Raw genomic sequence first — 18,719 nt, 5'->3', positions numbered from 1 at the left:
GCTGCAGAGAAAGAATATATAACTTGCATTACTTCTGTTTTATTTATTTCGGAATCTGAAAGATGTTTTATTTTGAAAAATTGCCCAATTCTTTGGTACATCAGTCTATGTCATTTTTGACGCATTCCAAGGCGCTCTTCTCGGTCACGTGTTAAGTTACCGCTAAAATAAAATCCAGGAACTAGCAAAATGAGTAAAAAACAAAATGTCTTTGGAAAGTTTCTTTGCCGAGGGGAAAATGCCCAGCCAGGAGAAAGAAGAAGAGCCTTCAACTTCCAAAATAAGAAAGCTAAATTTAATAGACAGTACCTTTTTTTGCACCACGAGAGTGTGGGAAGGGGAGATGATGATGAGACCTGTGCGATGTCAACTTTTAAGCGAGTCAAACTAAAAGCACAGAGTTCGTCTTGTCACGTATTTGATCCTCCCTCATCCTAGTATTGCTACAATAATCATCCGCCTATACTTGAAATACCGGTCCGTGAAAGTTTGTGTGATGTCATACCGGTCCGTGGCATGAATACGGTTGGGGACCACTGACGTAGATCACGCATGGATCACGGAGGACTGAGATTTCATACACTGAAAATGCACAAAATGTACGTGGTGGTTGTTTGACACGACCTTAAGACTACAGCTTTATAAATTAAGTGGGGGGGGGGGGGGGTTCCTCCTTTTTTCCAATTTATAAACGGATGGTTTCATAATTTGAGAAGTCCAAGTCTGTGAGGACGTCACATCCTCAAGTAAAAAATAATTTGTATTTTTGTTTTATTTTTTCTGTACCTGTCAGAGTTTTTGAGTGAATGGCGGGTCAAATTTAGGAAGAATTGTGAGACAAAAATGGTCTTTTCAGTCCAGGACAAAGTTATTGTTCCGGTGACACTATTGTTGTTTCTCCTGTGTGTGTAGTATAAAAAAACAACAACAGTTTGTGTTGACTTTATCGTGTTTGTGTGTTTTAAAAAGAGCAAAGCGGCCGCCCGGAAGTGCGTCATCGCTGAGGTCATGAAGAAGGAGGAAACAGATTTCCACAGCTAAGATGGCGGAGGAACAGCAGGAATCATCACAGGGAGAGATGGAGGGTGAGAGGAGCCCCTGTGGCACGAAAAACCCCGCGTGCCGACCTGTCAGTTCTGCCGAACATCCGGACCGGATGTGACCGGAGCTCCGAGCGGGATGATGTCCGCCCGATGCTCCGGTAGACTGAAGTGTAAACGGGTCGCAGCTGCTCGGCTAACGATAACCGAGCCACACAAAGGAAACGCTGTAGTGCAGCGGCCGACCGATAGCCCCCCTCCCCCAGTGCCAGAGCTCGATGAGGACCCGTCGGAGGCCAGAACCCATGCAGACTCTGCAGGACGGATGTCTTTTCGTTGATAATTAGTTTTGTTTTGACGCAGCATCATCATGAGCTAAACCCTTTAGCTGTCTGTCTGTCTGTGTCTGTCACAGAGACAGACAGACAGCGGTACCGGTTCTGATGGGTTCAGACGACATCCAACTTGTTTTTGAACCCTCATCAGCATCCTGTGCTGCTACCCTTTGACTCGCGTTTCGTGAGTTTTTTTTCCCCCAAAAACGCGCGCGCCGACTTTGTTTTTATTTCCCAACCAGTGCAGCGGACGATGCAGAGACGATCTTTGAATCTGCTTTGTACTTTGGAGTGGCTCTAGGTTCTAGAGAGTTCTGTGGTGCTGTTGTTGTGGCTGCTGCTGCTGCTCTCAGGTAAAGCTAAAAGCGCTCGTGTCTTCCAGGTGTGAACTGCCTCGCGCATGATGAGGCCATCATCGCTCAGCAGGACCGGATCCAGCAGGAGGTGAGGAAACCCCATCACTGGACCGGGCTCAGATGCTGAGCTCGGTACTGGTCTGATGTCTGTGATGATCACGTCTGGATCTTCACGTTTCAGAGAGTTGAAGTTTAAGAAAATCTTTAAATGGAATGAGGAAAACTCTAGATTTGCCATTTTAGTGATCTATATTGCGTTGACGATGGAACTTGCAATACATGAACAAATAGCAAAACAACCGAAAACATTATTTCTATTCCACTGCAACAGTTCATTTAAGTAAGGGCCAACATGCATTATACTTAAAATGACACTCATCTACATAGGAGGCAGAAATTGACATGAAAGGGCTCCATCCGATTGGTCAACAACGTGAATGCGTCCAATGATTGGTCAACAACGTGAATGCGTCCAAATGCTTGGTCCACAACGTGAATGTGTCCATCCGATTGGTCAACAACGTGAATGCGTCCATCCGATTGGTCAACAACGTGAATGCGTCCATCCGATTGGTCAACAACGTGAATGCATCCAATGATTGGTCAACAACGTGAATGCGTCCAAATGCTTGGTCAACAACGTGAATGCGTCCAAATGCTTGGTCAACAACGTGAATGTGTCCATCCGATTGGTCAACACTGAATTTGTCCAAATAATTGGTCAACAACGTGAATGCATCCAAATTCTTGGTCAACAACCTGAATGCACCAATGATTGGTCAACAACGTGAATGTGTCCAAATAGTTGGTCAACACCGTGAATGTGTCCATCCGATTGGTCAACAACGTGAATGCGTCCAAATGCTTGGTCAACATCGTGAATGAGTCCATCCGATTGGTCAAAAACGTGAATGCGTCCAATGATTGGTCAACAACGTGAATGCGTCCAAATGTTTGGTCAACAACGTGAATGTGTCCATCCGATTGGTCAACAACGTGAATGCGTCCAAATAATTGGTCAACAACCTGAATGCGTCCAATGATTGGTCAACAACGTGAATGTGTCCATCCGATTTGTCAACACTGTGAATATGTCCAAATAATTGGTCAACATCGTGAATGTGTCCATCCGATTGGTCAACACTGAATTTGTCCAAATGATTGGTCAACAACGTGAATGCATCCAAATGCTTGGTCAACAACGTGAATGTGTCCATCCGATTGGTAAACACTGTGAATTTGTCCAAATAATTGGTCAACAACGTGAATGCGTCCAATGATTGGTCAACAACGTGACTGCGTCCAATGACTGGTCAACAACGTGAATGTGTCCATCCGATTGGTAAACACTGTGAATTTGTCCAAATAATTGGTCAACAACGTGAATGTGTCCATCCGATTGGTCAACACTGAATTTGTCCAAATAATTGGTCAACAACGTGAATGCATCCAATGATTGGTCAACAACGTGAATGCGTCCAATGATTGGTCAACAACGTGAATGTGTTCATCCGATTGGTAAACACTGTGAATTTGTCCAAATAATTGGTCAACAACGTGAATGCGTCCAATGATTGGTCAACAACGTGAATGCGTCCAATGATTGTTCAACAACGTGAATGTGTCCATCCGATTGGTAAACACTGTGAATTTGTCCAAATAATTGGTCAACAACGTGAATGTGTCCATCCGATTGGTCAACACTGAATTTGTCCAAATAATTGGTCAACAACGTGAATGCGTCCAATGATTGGTCAACAACGTGAATGCGTCCAATGATTGGTCAACAACGTGAATGTGTCCATCCGATTGGTAAACATTGTGAATTTGTCCAAATAATTGGTCAACAACGTGAATGTGTCCATCCGATTGGTCAACACTGAATTTGTCCAAATAATTGGTTAACAACGTGAATGCATCCAAATGCTTGGTCAACAACCTGAATGCGTCCAATGATTGGTCAACAACGTGAATGTGTCCAAATAGTTGGTCAACACCGTGAATGTGTCCATCCGATTGGTCAACAACGTGAATACGTCCAAATGCTTGGTCAACATCGTGAATGAGTCCATCCGATTGGTCAACAACGTGAATGCGTCCAATGATTGGTCAACAACGTGAATGCGTCCAAATGCTTGGTCAACAACGTGAATGCGTCCATCCTATTGGTCAACACCGTGAATTTGTCCAAATAATTGGTCAACAACGTGAATGTTTCTATCCGATTGGTCAACAACGTGAATGCGTCCATCCGATTGGTCAACAACGTGAATGCGTCCAATGATTGGTCAACAACGTGAATGCGTCAAATGATTGGTCAACAACGTGAATGCGTCCAAATGCTTGGTCAACAACGTGAATGTGTCCATCCGATTGGTCAACAATGTGAATGCGTCCAAATGCTTGGTCAACAACGTGAATGTGTCCATCCGATTGGTCAACAACGTAAATGCGCCAATGATTGGTCAACAACGTGAATGCGTCCAAATGCTTGGTCAACAACGTGAATGTGTCCATCCGATTGGTCAACAACGTGGATGCGTCCAAATTTTTGGTCAACAACGTGAATGCGTCCAAATGATTGGTCAACAACGTGAATGCATCCGAATGATTGGTCAACAACGTGAATGCGTCCATCCTATTGGTCAACACCGTGAATTTGTCCAAATAATTGGTCAACAACGTGAATGTGTCTATCCGATTGGTCAACAACGTGAATGTGTCTATCCGATTGGTCAACAACGTGAATGTGTCTATCCGATTGGTCAACAACGTGAATGCGTCCATCGATTGTCAAACGCATGAAGGGATTTATTTGATTCTTTAAATACTTCAAGCTGCCATTGTGCACGTTTAAGGTAACCATTAATCGCAATTTCTGCAGACTTTCGCGATATGCGTATTGCACAGCTTGATATCGTGAAAATGATCCTTTTTTTTTCACTTGAAAAGTCATTCAACCACAATGCATTGTGGTGTATATTTGCAAATGTAGATGGTGTCCAAATTCCTTCATGAAGCACTACTCGATGCACTATATAGGGCGTTCCACTTTTTTTATTGGTGGGGGATTCCGAATGTACAGTTCCAAATTTCAGTGCCCTGGAATTTCTTTCTACGAGAAATTAGTAGGCATCGATGTTACAAGATTGGCCAACGTAAACTACAGTGCAACGCTTCTTTGTTTGTAGAGAAAATGTTTCAATTTTATTTTTATAAACTGTTCATGTTTTCATCACCGTGGATTAAAATCTTTTTCAAGGTCGTGTCACACAGCCGAGTACTTTTTGAGCATTTTCCTCGTATGAAATGTTGTTCTTTCTCGCCTTCGTCGTTTGTCGATATGCATAGGTGTCCGTCGAGGGTTTCAGCTGATGGATCATTACGTGAATTTGGTTTTGAGTTTAAAATTTTGAGAATTATACAGTTTGTGCCTGTTGTACACACAATTATTACATAAACTATAATTGTGCTTGATTTTCGCAAGATGCATACACAAATCTGTGTCTTTCAACGACTGTTTATCTTATGTCTAACATACTTTTTATGCATGAACCACCGTTGTATAACTTTTATATCACCAGTGACCAGTTTTCATCCGGGCTATATCAATGTACATAGTGGCTGTGGGACACAGGCTTTAATTGTTCATATTTATTTATGAGGTTCTTGCTTCTGGAAATCGGTGATGTCATAATAATAATAATAGTCAGCGTGGAGTCTGAATTGCTGTTTAAAACTTCTAGATAGTTTTTAAGTGATAGCGGAGAAATCTTCCCACAACAGAGAAAACACTTCCCAACTAGCTAGCGACATGAACATCAGTGAATTTAGAGGCGGCCCTTCTTGGTGCTTTCCTTTATGACAAGACACGAATATGGACATTAACGTCTGGACAACGTTGAGTTATTGTTCTGGCTGTCCACTATTTCAAGAGTTACTGTATCGTGATTGCACCAACTTGTTTTGGGAGTGAACCGAGCTGTCAGAATGTTGGTTTGTATTCTATTCGTAAAGTTTGACAAACTGACTTTTCTGACTTTTTCGTTGACCTTCCCTTTAGCGCAGCATCATCTAGTGCAGTGGTCCCCAACCTTTTTGTTACCGCGGACCGGTACAACGCAAGACACGTTTACCGCGGGGGGGGGGGTTTGAGGCACGTTTACCGCTGCCTATTAAAGGCAGATTTCCCTCTTTTAGGGGGTGCAGGTTCCTCTTCTGTCCCTTCATTGGACCGTTTCCCCTTGTCAAAGCAACTTTCTAAAGAAGTTTGTTTTTTTGCTCATTTTGTTTTTTTGTGTTTAATTTTAGCGGGGTGTATCACGTGATGTTTGGTGTCGCGACTTTGACGTGCGTTAAGTGTGACGGATGTAACAGAGAGAATCCGGTCACTTTTCAAAATAAAACGTTTTTTTCTCTCGAAAAAAAGCAATAAAATGGAAATTATTTTTTCTTTCTGTGCGTCCCGGTGCCAAGTGTCCCGCGGCCCGGTACCGGTCCATTGGTGCCACTACACCAATTTCTGTTCTATGCGACTGTTTTTAACAGTTTTAAAATAGGCCATTCTTTGATGGTGCGGAAAAATACAGTAGAACAAAAGCATTTGTGTGAATCCAAACCTGTAGTAAAAGTTGCAGAGAGTCTCTCAGTGCAAACACAAACTGTGATGTGTGTTTGTGTGAGTGTGCAGATCGCCAACACGAACCCCCTGGTGTCGGAGAGACAGGAGCTGTCGGTGCTGCAGAAAGAATATGCGGAGGACGACATGGTTTATCAGCTCAAGATCAAGGTCGGTGGGCTCACGCATCTCCGCCTCCGTCTTCGCTCTCCTTACATTCGGTTTACTAATGTTCCAACTGCCGCATAGATTTTAAAATTACGCCCTTTGATGTCGTCGCAGGATCTCCACAAAAAGTACTCTCATATTCGGAAGACACGGCCTGACGGAAACTGTTTCTACAGGGCCTTTGGTTTTGCACACCTCGAATCCCTGTTAGAAGACAGCAAAGAGCTTCAGAGGTTAGTGTTTTCTAAAGGACCGGTTCTGTCTCATTGGGTTCATGATGTGCTGCGTTCTCACCAAACGACAAGTTCCAAATTGGCTGCTGGACGTCTTTCCAGAAATGGGTTAATAAAGGTGACGGTCGCGCCATGTCCTGCCGATCTGACAGTTTGCATATTGCCCTGACAAAATTCACCTGTGCGGGTCAGAGAGGAGAGGCCTGCCCTCTAATTAGAGTGCCATCAGTTGTAGAAAAAAGGAGACCTAAAACGACAAAGACAGAGGATATGGGAGTCAGAGAGGAGGTAACTGAAAGAGGCTCCAACTCTCAACCCCGCTTCCACAACCTGAAAGACCGACATCGTTTCAGTGGAAGCCCGATTGGATGCAGCATCCACCAAACATCTGCTCCAAACCTGGATCCAATTTGCTGCACAACAAACCGGACCAAGAAACAAAAACTCTTCAAAGAAAACACTGAACTTATCTTCTAAAACAAGAAAGACTGTTGGACCGGACTCCCTGTAAAAGGGACTGGATACAGGAAACAACGGCCCCAGAAACCCGGGACGGATTTCTAAGGAGTACCTGGACCGACATTTTAGATAGATGGATGGATAGATAGATAGATAGAATTTATTCCAGACTCATGCTCCAATCAGTAAAAAGGAGTACACAGACCCACTACATTTAAAACAAATACACAGTGTCAAGAATACACAAGTTGAGGTACAGTGTATAGTTACAGTTAATAAAAACGTTAATAAAAAATACTTGATAAAAATAAATTGATTAAAAATGATAAGAATAAATACAAAGATAAAAAGATTACATATACATACCACACTATAAAAACCTTAATTACAATGACAAATAAAAAGACAGTCCCTCCAGTGTTTCCATAAATTTGACCGGAAACATATGGGACTAAATCTAATGTTGCTTATAGCCAAGATGAGAGTATTCTCTGAAGCGTTTAATCTGCAGATAAATTTGAACATAAGCGAGCGCATGCAAGCCCAGAGAGTTTTAATTCTGAGAGAAATGAAAAGCTCACTAGCACTCGTCCTCCTTGGCTTATTTAAAAGCACTCTTAGAGCATCATTGTACGCCACCTGCAGCTTTCTCGTACTGGCACTTTTATAGTTCGCCCAAAGATGAGCTGTATACAGAGGAGTGCAAAAAGCTTTAAATAATGTCACCTTGACTCCTTCCGTACACATACCAAACTTTCGAGAAAAAGTGTTTGCTTGGCTGTATACCACACGACACTGCCTGTAGATGTCTGCGTCATCTGACAAGTCTTCTGAAACGACATGCCCAAGATACTTGATCTTATTAGTACACACAAGCACAGCATTTGACAGGTAAAAATCATTTAATCCTCAAACAGGAGAACAAAAGGTACCCAGAGGAACAAGACTGTGTGGCCTTGCATTCTAGCTTCCTTTGAGCAATGCACATCCTAAAGAACAGCAACAATAAGAGTTTAATACGTCAGGAGAGAGACCTGACTTTTCCTCAGGAAAAGTCATCCACAAACTGTCAAAATGTGTGGGAGGAGCTACTGTCCAATTATTTTTAATCCTCAACGTTACAGAAGCATTGACTGTTTATCTCGTTCACAATGCATAGAAGACATGAATAGCCGCGTTTACATGGGCAAAAGTAATCGGAATGAACGCCTGATCGGAAAGAAAATGCGTCATGTAAACGCGCCATTCAGAAAACTCTGCCCCGATCAGACTCGTTCGGATCAGAATTTCTTTCCGATCGAGATAGGTGGGTTATACCGATCGTTTATCCTATCGTGGAGCATGTAAACGGTCATTCCGATCGTGTGTCACTACTGCTCTGGTTTAAGTCACGCATAGACGGTGTTTCGCTGAGAGAAAAGCATTGGAGCGCATAGGGGACCGCTCTCGCCCCGCTGGCTCTCCCGTCTCTTTCACCCCTCACGAGGGAGGTACGGGGAAGGAGCTCTTCGTGCCCCCCGACGCTCACTCGGTACACTGGCACCCGAGTGAGCAGAGGAGCTGGGTTAATAACTCCGTGTCTGAGGGGAGGAGGATGCTTGTTCGGTGTGCGTTTTTTTTGTTTTGTTTTGTTATGTGTGGGAGAATTCAGACTGCGAGGCGTTCCGCCGCTCTGGGTTAGCGGCTGAAGGACTCAGGAGAGCCGCCAGCTCACGCAGCCAGTTTGGGGAAGCAGAAATAAATGTCGCTCAGTCCTTTTCAACACTACTGCGCATGCCCAAATGATTCATTCCAACCGAAAGTGTGAGCCATGTTCTAGTTGTTCTAATCGGAAAAAGGTTTTCTGATCCCATGTGAACGGTTGAATTTTAACCCGACCATTGATCCGATCAAGATATTCTGCCCATGTAACCGCGGCTATTGATGTTTTAGCGATCAGGCTGCTTTATTTTGAAGAGCTTTACTTAAAGATCGGTAATTCTGTCTCCATGACTGGATTCATGGCATCATTCAGAGATTCTCCCGGTTCGGCGAGCTTCACTGTCTGCTGCAAGAGCGGCGTCTGAACGACGGGCGATTTCAGCGGTACTTCCGTCTCTGTCACCCAGTTTGACAACTCGCCGTCCCGCATTCGTCCGAGGAGAGAAGAATAAAAATAAAGGATCTTTTTATTATTGATTCCATGTAAATAAAATCAAACATGTGGCGACCCCTGATGGGAGAAGCCGAAAGTGGAAGAAGAAGAAGGAGAACCTGAACTCCACCCACTGATTACATCAACACTTGACTGGTCAAAACTGAGTTCCTGATTGGTTGACGCAAATTTTTCACCAAAGTTCAGATTTTTTAAATCTGAAAACACTGAGGCATAAAACCAAAAAAAACCCCAGATTTCCGGCCGCAGGTGCACCAGTCTGCCTCCACAAAGTTAAAATATTTGCTTTTGTGGCAAACCAGAAAAGGGTCTGCACCACATTATGTGGTAAGCTTTCCCAATGAGATAATCCTTGCACATTTATTAGGGCGGGCTTTCTGTTAACCAATCAGAAGATGGAATAACTTTATTAGGGCCCCAAAGGGGAGTTTGGCAGGGGCAGTTCTTTGAGTTGAGTTCCTGACATTCTCCTAAGTCTCTGTGATTGGTTAACTGGGTTTTTATGCCCCGCCCTAATATTTGTTGTAGAATCCTCTCCTCAAAAGGTTGGAACATTTGTTTCAAAACCTTTTTTTGGGTGTAGAAACATGTTTTTGCCAGCAGGTGGCAGACCTCTGCAATCTTGCTTGTTATACCATGGTTCGGGGGAATTCTCGATTATGATTGGCTGCTGGGTGTGCATGAAAAAGTGACAACCCCATGACTAAAATAAAAGTTCCGGTCACATAGCCTAAATGTTTGTATCACTGCGCCGGTTTCTTTAAAACAAACTTAATTTTCATCTTCTGGACAAAAACATGCGGTAAGAGGTGAACTTTCTCTCTGAACTGATGCTTTATTTAACACATCGTGATCATCGGCATATATATATACACATCACTTTCCTTTGCTGCCTGTAAAAGGGATCGCGCTACACATTTACCTCAACAGTTGGAAGCCTCTTTCTTCATCGATTCAGTGTTATAACTCATTTATGTTTCATTCATTTTTTCTAATGAACTCCCGTTTTTGCGTGTTGCACGTCTGCAGGTTCAAAGCGGTGGCCGCCAAAAGTAAACTGGACTTGGTTAATGAAGGCTTCACCGAGTTCACCATTGAAGATTTCCACAACACCGTAAGTGTCCCACTGAGCCCTGGGTCGGGGTGACTGTCCTAAATATCTTCCCAACAAGCTCTGCTGTTTTTAGAAGATTTTTTTTACTGTCTAACTAACGCGTGTGACGGACGGACATGTCTGATGTTGAAAGGAAACACTGTAAACCAGGGGATCTCAAAGCGCGGCCCGTGGTGGGCTAATGGGGCCATTGCTTGGGATAAATAGTGCTTCATGGTTTCTGGCGACATCTACAGGAAAGAAAGATCATCACACCCGGGTGTCAATGGTACAGTGTATTAATTTTACCACAAGAGGGCAGACAACATTTTCTATGCCACTGCCTGTGTGGAGAAAGGATGGACCGTGAGGACGGCAGTGGAACCGGAGGATGAGCAGGATTCAGAGAGCCAGAGCGGGTTTCTTTGAGGAAAGCCAGTTGTGTTGGCAAGGAGAAAAGGTGCTTTCAAGCTGAATGAACAAATGTTTACTTAGTCGTACCTCATGGGCTGGATAGAATCGTCATGTGCCTGATGTAAAGCACCATTTACTACAACGAGGCTATGCTGCACAGCAGATAATGTTCACAAAAATGGCTGAATCCAGTGAAGCTGTATCAGAAGCTAGCTACGGTGTGGCTTTAGAAATGCCGCGGCGTAGCAAGGAGAGTTTGAATGCTGAAAGTAGCTGACATTGTCCAGAGCAACCGAAAGTTTTTGAGACAATAAGTCTGTCAAATGATACAAATACTAGAGGAGTAGAAGATCTGGACAGCAACCTCCTACTGCAACTGGGAAAACATCTGGAGGTTCTGGTTAATTGTACAAATGACATTAAAGTTTTTAAAAACAACTTTTTCTGTTTATCCATTTTTTACTTCACCACAATTGGCCCCCAGTCTAATGTCGAGTTCTAAATTTGGCCCTCCATTACAAAAATCCTGAGAACCCCTGCTTTAGACACTCCATGATCCGCTGACCACTGACCAGTGGATCAATGAGTCCACTAAAGTCCTAGTCAGTGGATCGTGGAGTGTCTACAGTATCTCCTTTTGCATTCTTTGTCTTATTGTTTTTTAACCACATACTCTTCTGCATCCTGATTGGCTGTAGACTTTGTCAGTCACTCACCTCCATCCCTGTCGTCCTTAAGTTAATGTCTGAGAAAAGTGTAGAAACCGTGTATGTAGGAGTTTTACAGCCTTAAAACACTTCTAACCCTACTTTGCAGAATCACCCACCTCTGGTTATTTTTCCAACGCAAGCGACTTCTACCTGAAGACTCACTTATCTCCGTTTGTTCTCGCAGTTCATGGATTTGATTGAACTGTGCGAGAAGCAGCCGAGCCTGCAGGAGCTGCTGAGCTCCTTCAACGATCAGAACGTGTCGGACTACGTGGTCGTGTACCTGCGGCTCCTCACCTCAGGGTACCTGCAGCGCGAGAACGGCTTCTTTTTGAATTTCATCGAGGGCGGACGCTCCATCAAGGAATTCTGTCAGCAGGTGAGAACGTTTGTGTGTGGCGCTCCACGGCTGCTTTTCATTGAACGAGCACAAAGACAACCGAGCGAGTGGATTAAGGAACTGAGCGAGTGAACCTTACAACCGCGCAGGCGCAATGCTAAGCGAGTGACCCCGCATTTTACAACTGCACGGTTGCAACACTAACTGGGCGGCGCTCCTGGGTTTGCGAGCAGTGTTCAAGGGGTGTGTTTGTCACTTGGGGGCGGTAACCTTTCTGGTGGATCTGATTGGCTGAATTTTGCATGTCAAATCTGGCGAGGCAGCGTGGCGGATGTAACGTCGATTAAAACGTTAATGAACGACCAACACCAAGGTAAGAATGTGCAGCTGTTTTTTTTTGTATTTTAAGTTTTTCTCGTGTGAAAATCACTTAATTAGGTAAATGTACACTTTAGTTACAGACAGAGCTACGATGCAACTCAAAGTACTAGAAGCGTGTGTTAGCATATGGTTAAAATTAAGTATGACACCTATGTAACTAAGGGCTGCACGGTGGCGCAGTGGTTAGCGCTCTTGCCTCACAGCAAGAAGGCCCCCGGTTCAAGTCCCGGCTGGGGGACATGAAAAACAGAACATCAATGGGGGACTTTTCTGTGTGGAGTTTGCATGTTCTCCCCGTGCATGCGTGGGTTCTCTCCGGGGTCTCCGGCTTCCTCCCACCATCCAAAAACATGCTTCATAGGTTAATTGGCAACTCTAAATTGACCCTAGGTGTGAGTGCGGGAGTGAATGGGTGTGTGAGTGAGGACATTCTACCCTGCAACAAACTGGCGACTTGTTCAGGGTGTCCCCCCTGCCTTCGCCCACAAGTGGCCGGGATAGGCTCCGGCAGCCCCGTGACCCCGAAAGGGATAAAACGGTTAAGAAAATGAATGAATGAATGAACCTATGTAACTAACAGATAAAACTATGTATAAACCTTACAAAAATGAAAAAATAATATAACATGAAGCAACATTTAAAACCAAAAATAAACAATTTTGCAGATTCATTTCATAATACACGGGTGAGATGCTGCTTCATTGTTAGCATTTGTTAGCCACATGCTAACACGCTTCCTGAACTTGTAGCGTAGTAGCTCTGTCTCGGGCCTAACTAAAGTGTAGATGTATATATAAACTATTAATGTGATTTTAACATGAGAAAAACTTGCAGAACAAAAAAACCCACTGCACTTTTCTAATCTTGTTCTTGGCCGTCTTTTTTTCTATTAAAGCCTTCAAAAAAACTGGAAGTCCCGCCCCAATGCCATGCCGGATTTGACGGTCAATCAGACCAACCAGGAAGGTTACCGCCCCCAAGTGACAAACACCGCCCCTGAACATCACTGCAAACCCAGCGAGCGCGCAGGAGCTCGGATTGCAACCGCGCAGTTGCAAAACGCAGGGTCGTTCGGTTAGCATTGCGCTAGCGCGGTTCCTGAATCCACTCGCGCGGTTATCTTTGCACTCGTTCAATGAACGGCAGCTGTGGATGCCGTATTCGTGTTTCCATGAGGAACGACGCCTCTCACCGGGTGTGGGCGTGGCTCTGCTCGATTCAGGAGGTGGAGCCGATGTCCAAAGAAAGCGACCACATTCACATCATCGCCTTGGCCCAGGCCCTGAACGTGTCCATCCTGGTGGAGTACATGGACAGAGGGGAAGGAGGAACTGTAAATCACCACGTCTTCCCAGAGGGCGGCGACCCTCGCATCTTCCTGCTGTACAGACCCGGCCATTACGACATCCTGTACAAATAACACTCCCCACCACAGGCCTGCATCGTCCCGCTGCACCTGCCGGCTGCAGCGCGCTCAAACAAACAAACAAAAAAAAAGGTTCACATTGTTGATACATCTGTATATGAGTTTCTGAGTCAAGTACTTGGGGTGGGGGCAAGAATTCATTTCATACCTCTTTTACCCCTCTGTCGCTCCAAAAATTTCATCTTCATTTGTCTGGAATAAAAAAAAAACTGGACATAGAAATGACTCCAGCCAGAGTTGTACAGTTTTTTTCTGTTGTGGTTGTAAATGTTCTCTTCTTGCTTCGTTTGATTCTCTTCCTTTGTTACACTGCCTTTCATTGAGTTTTATTAAAGCAATTTGCATCTTCCTGTTGCGTTCTTCATTTCAAAATTCACGAAATTTGTGTATTGTTTTTGTAAGGCAGCATCAATAAAATGCCAGTAGTGTTTGCATCTTTAACTTCAAAAGGTTTGAGCGTGTTTGAAGCTTTTTCAGCGCCAACTCCAAGATGGCGGTGAACGTCAGCGGAAGGTTAGTTTACAACTCGAGTGGCGGGAAGGATCTGTGTTAAACTTTATAAATTAAATCAACAAAAAGTGAGAAGGGGGGGGGGGGGGCATTTTCAATTTGTTCGATCATGTTAAAATGGGCAGGAATAAATCAACCTCCAGGATTGGATGGAAAACCTAAAATAAATACCCCTCCCCCACCACACACATGCATTAAAATGTGAAATAATTGATTAAAGTTGAAACTTTTGTCTGTTTTGAACAATTTATTTAAAAAAAAACCCTACAAGGTCATTTTCTGAGAGTAACAGTCATACCTTAAATTGCAGTCCTTAATGGAAACGATCATTTATGCACAATCTATTACTATAACAAATTAAGCTAAAGGCATTTGTAAAGAAAAAAATGTTACTTTTAATCCATTTAATCCATTTTTATCTCAGTCTGTATGGACAAGTGCTACTTAAATAAAGTTTAATATTGACTTGTTTGGGGAAAATGATCAAAACAAAGATTGTAGAAGTATAATTAGATGTTTTGATGGCGTTTAAGTGAATTGACCATCAGATGGTTCGCTATGGCGCCCCCTAAAGGGAGCGGCTGGAAGGACAAAGACGGTCCTAGGAATTTCTATCAGAGTGAGAGGTCTTCGCGAACGCGGCCACAGACATCTAGCCAAGATGTCGCCGCTCTCAAAGTGTTTGAGGTCAAGCTGGAGAGTTCATGTCTGTTTTTCACGGCGACATTCATCACTCATAAGTACGTGCAGGTCCAGAACCTCGTGAAGAATTCCCCGCGTGTATATCCGGTTCGGTATCGATGACGTCGTTCTGAGTTTGCTAGCTTAGCTTTAGCTCCCAGGAGCTTCCATCAGGGCTTGTTTCTGCATGGAGTGGACGGACTATTCTTCATTATTAGATTAGATTTGCTTTTATTGTTATTGGCCATTGTATAATGAAATTGAAGCATCGCCATTCCATTGCAAGAATAACAAAATATAATATTAAATAAATCACATATACAGTGTGCAAAATAAAAACTGTAATATAATAATGTCCAAGATTTCTGTTCAAAATTACGTACAAAATTGTGTGCAAACATATCAGATGTACAGGCAGCAATGAGGTACATTGTTGATGTTGGGTAGACTCCTAAGTGGACTGTGATTTGGCAGATTTATCTGTGCGTTTAGAATTGAGGATGGTCATTGGCTTTGGAAAGAAGCTGTTTTTGAGTCTGTTCGTTTTGCTTCTGATGCCTCTGTAGCGCCTCCCAGAGGGCAGCAGGTGGAACAGGTCAGAGCCGGGGTGTGAACTGTCCTTGATGATGTTCTGGGCCCTAAAGATGTTCTGGGCCCTAGTGATGCAGCATGTGGAGTAGATGTCAGTCAGGGTGGGAAGAGGGCGTCCAATGATCTCCTGAGTCGTCTCTACGACTCTCTGCAGTCTCTCCTTATCCGCCACGGTGCAGCTGCAGAACAGTTTGGTTCTGTGAGCAGATCTGGATGGATGATGGTAGAAGGTCGGCAGCAGGTCGGTGCTGATGTTGTTCTTCCTGAGGAAGTGCAGACGCTGCTGAGCCTTTTTGCTGTTGGCTGTCCAGGAGAAGTCGGCCGAGATGATGATGCCGGGGAACCTGTTGGTGTGGACCCTCTCCACGTCCTCCCCGTTGAAATGGAGGGGGGCTGGGTCGGCGCCATGCTTCCTGAAGTCGACGATGATCTCCCTGGTTTTGCTGGTGTTTGTGAGGAAGTTGTTAATCCAATTGCATGGGGGGGGGGGGCAAGAGTAAGCAGTTTGTCGCAAAGTCTGTCCTTGTGTTGAAGGCAGAACTGTAATCCACAAAGAGCCTCCAGACGTAGCTCCGCTGCTGCTCCAGGTGGTTCAGCGTGGAGTGGACAGCCACGGCTACGGCGTCCTCTGTGGATCTGTTTTTGCGGTATGTGATCTGGTGGGGGTCTGTGGAACGGTGGTCCCTGATGTGCGGGAGGATCAGCCTTTCAAAGCTCTTCATTATGACTGGAGTGAGGGCCACTGGGCGATAGTCATTAATTGTGATGATACTGTGTTTAGCCAAAATAAATGGCACGCAGCAACCCAACCCCTCTTCCCATCACCTGTCCTTGTATTTCTTATTTTATTTTTAGCTTTATTGTAAACGTCACTTTCAGTGCAAAACTATTACTATGTGTCAATACAAACATACAAAAAAAGTAAAATAATCAAAACAAGGTCCCACGGCTAGAAACAAACAAACAAAAACATGTAGCGAGTATATAAAAGTAGGGTGATAACATTTAAAAAAATTATAGTTTGTAACAAATGTCAAGACATTTGACAGCTTTTCGGTTATTTAAAAAAATAATTGTTTTAATGTATAGTTTGGCCTCCAAAAATGTTTTTGGAACTTTGTTAGAAAATTTGTATTTATGATTGTAAAATATAGCAAGGAAGATATTTACTAAAAATTGAAATGGCTAATTCTTTTATTGGGGGAAACCAAACGCAAGTTTCTAAAGTAAAGAAAAAGGAGAGAGAAAATTTGTAACAAAAGAAAAAAAGACTGAGATAAGAAGTAAAGCTATAAAAGATGTGTTTCTGTTTAAGGTTAAAAGTTTACAAATTCCCATCATCCTTCTCTTTACAGTCTCTCCCGCTACAGCCGCTTACAGCCCCTCAAACTCCCAAGCTAACATTAGCGTAGCATAAAAGCATCAGACAATATCAGCTGTGTCCAGCCGTAGTTTAGATCCAGATTCCAGCTCAAACCGGGAAAACAAAGACGTTCATGGATCCATTTGTCTGCAGGTGGATGATCAGAATGGGGGCGGAGCTGGGAGCTTGTGGCCCCGCCCAGCGTATTTCCAACGTCACAAATATAATAGTTTTCAAATGGCCTTTTTTTCCGTCTGCACCTGATTCTCAACGAATAAAGGCAATTTCAAGCTTAATTTTCTTTAAATCTCTGCTATATCTGTGATCTTGGGATGATGTGTTCATTATTACATTAAAACAAACGGGGGTGTTGTTTGCAGAAGAGGCCAAAAAAAGATGAGACACATTGCTGCATTGCCTGCACGAATTTTGAGAGGCACCGGAAAAGCTATAAAAAGTTTTTCAGACACGTAAATCAGTTTTTCAAAGTAAAAGCGTGTTGCTATGTGCTCTCTTTCTCGTGTGATGTTTAGATTTATTTTTCCCACACTTTGAATGTTGTAGACTTGTTGCCTGACCCAACATGTGGATGGGATTTAAATTATTGCACAAAACCTTTTTTCACAAAGATAATGTTCATGCACCCTAGTTGTTCTTATTTTGAAAATGCAACACTGAACTCATGTAAATACTTTTTTTTTTGTCCCAAACACATCTTCCATGTTTCACAGGTATTCAGAAACAAGGAATCCTTATTAGACCTTCCTGATTGAAGCATTTTCATAATTACAGACCTTAACCCTTGTGCTATCTTAGATGACCCCCCCCTTACATTGACGTGTTCTTCTTACCATGACAAAGGTGGAGAAAGGTGGAAAGATTTCATGTAATCCATGGACACCAGTGAAGATCACAAATCATTGAAGAAAAAAGGTTCAGAGCACTGTCTAGTGGGTCTAGATGACCCAACTCCCAATGTTAAAGTGCCTAGGATAGCACAAGGGTTTCGGAAGTACGTGACAGACGCAGATAGGACTTGATTATTTGAGAAAGTGAATTCACATTGAGGGTTTGCCCTTTGCCGAGTTGTGAAATGATTAAAATCTCTTGTGTGTTTTTTTTAGCTGACTTGATGGAAAACATGGATAAGAGGTCAGCTTGGGACCGCTTCTACACGGAGAGCAGCAGCACGACTTCCTCCTTCAAAAACTTTGAGTGGTTCTTCGGTTTTGACTCTGTTCGGGACTTCCTCATGCCTCTGTTGCGGTCCAGTTCCCATCCGGACTCTCCGGTCCAGGTCTTGGATATGGGTTGTGGCACGTCTGCATTGGGGCCCTCCATCTACAGACACTCTCCCGTCTCCGTCCACGTCACCTGTGCGGACATCTCACCTGTGGCTGTGCAGCTGATGCAGGAAAAGACTCGACTAGAAGCGGTCCGGCCCAGCAACCCCTCTTCCCGGCTCCAGTTCGTAGAGCTGGACTGCACGCAGCTGGACAGGCGTTACAGTCCCAACAGTCTGGACCTGATCGTGGACAAAGGCACCACCGATGCTCTGTTGAGGTCCAAAGAGGGGAAGGGGAAGGCGGTCCTGGTGCTCCAGCAGTGCTTCAGGGCGCTGCAGGGTTCGGGGTCTCTGCTGCAGTTCTCAGACGAGGATCCAGACGCCAGACTGTTGTGGCTGGAGTCAGCAGCCCTGCATCACGATGTTGGGGTTCAGGAGGTCGGGCAGCTCAGGGGAGTGTGCTACTTCTGCTACCAAGTCACGCCCCGCACTCCTGCAAAGTGTTAACTTGTAGTACAGATAAATAAAACTCAAACTTTGTATTTTCTATGGCCAAATTTT

General features: G+C 43.9%; 2 protein-coding genes across 4 annotated transcripts; both read left to right on the top strand.

The window, feature by feature from the left end:
* Positions 1 to 981: 981 nt before the first annotated feature.
* otub1 (OTU deubiquitinase, ubiquitin aldehyde binding 1) lies at positions 982 to 14,078 on the top strand. Its single transcript, XM_004080052.4, has 7 exons — positions 982 to 1,085; positions 1,758 to 1,819; positions 6,422 to 6,520; positions 6,632 to 6,750; positions 10,394 to 10,478; positions 11,766 to 11,960; positions 13,525 to 14,078. The coding sequence occupies exons 1-7, from the start codon at positions 1,043 to 1,045 to the stop codon at positions 13,720 to 13,722; spliced, it is 801 nt and encodes a 266-aa protein (XP_004080100.1). The 5' UTR covers positions 982 to 1,042; the 3' UTR covers positions 13,723 to 14,078.
* A 767-nt stretch (positions 14,079 to 14,845) lies between these two features.
* On the top strand, positions 14,846 to 18,705 carry cskmt (citrate synthase lysine methyltransferase). 3 transcript variants are annotated; one of them, XM_020711804.2, is made up of 4 exons: positions 14,895 to 14,978; positions 15,486 to 15,751; positions 15,822 to 16,157; positions 17,998 to 18,705. In XM_020711804.2, exon 4 carries the CDS (start codon positions 18,006 to 18,008, stop codon positions 18,663 to 18,665), a length of 660 nt encoding a protein of 219 aa, XP_020567463.1. In that variant the 5' UTR covers positions 14,895 to 14,978; positions 15,486 to 15,751; positions 15,822 to 16,157; positions 17,998 to 18,005; the 3' UTR covers positions 18,666 to 18,705. The 3 variants fall into 3 exon arrangements, with proteins under 3 accessions (XP_004080099.1, XP_023804620.1, XP_020567463.1); XM_023948852.1 differs by having other exon boundaries at positions 14,888 to 14,978; positions 15,486 to 16,157; XM_004080051.4 differs by lacking the exons at positions 15,486 to 15,751; positions 15,822 to 16,157 and having other exon boundaries at positions 14,846 to 14,978.
* Positions 18,706 to 18,719: the final 14 nt, after the last annotated feature.

The sequence above is a fragment of the Oryzias latipes genome, chromosome 18 (genome assembly GCF_002234675.1).
Source record: "Oryzias latipes chromosome 18, ASM223467v1".
NCBI classification, from domain to species: domain Eukaryota; kingdom Metazoa; phylum Chordata; class Actinopteri; order Beloniformes; family Adrianichthyidae; genus Oryzias; species Oryzias latipes.
Note: the sequence above shows the minus strand (reverse complement) of the source record. Positions and strands in the feature narration are given on the sequence as shown.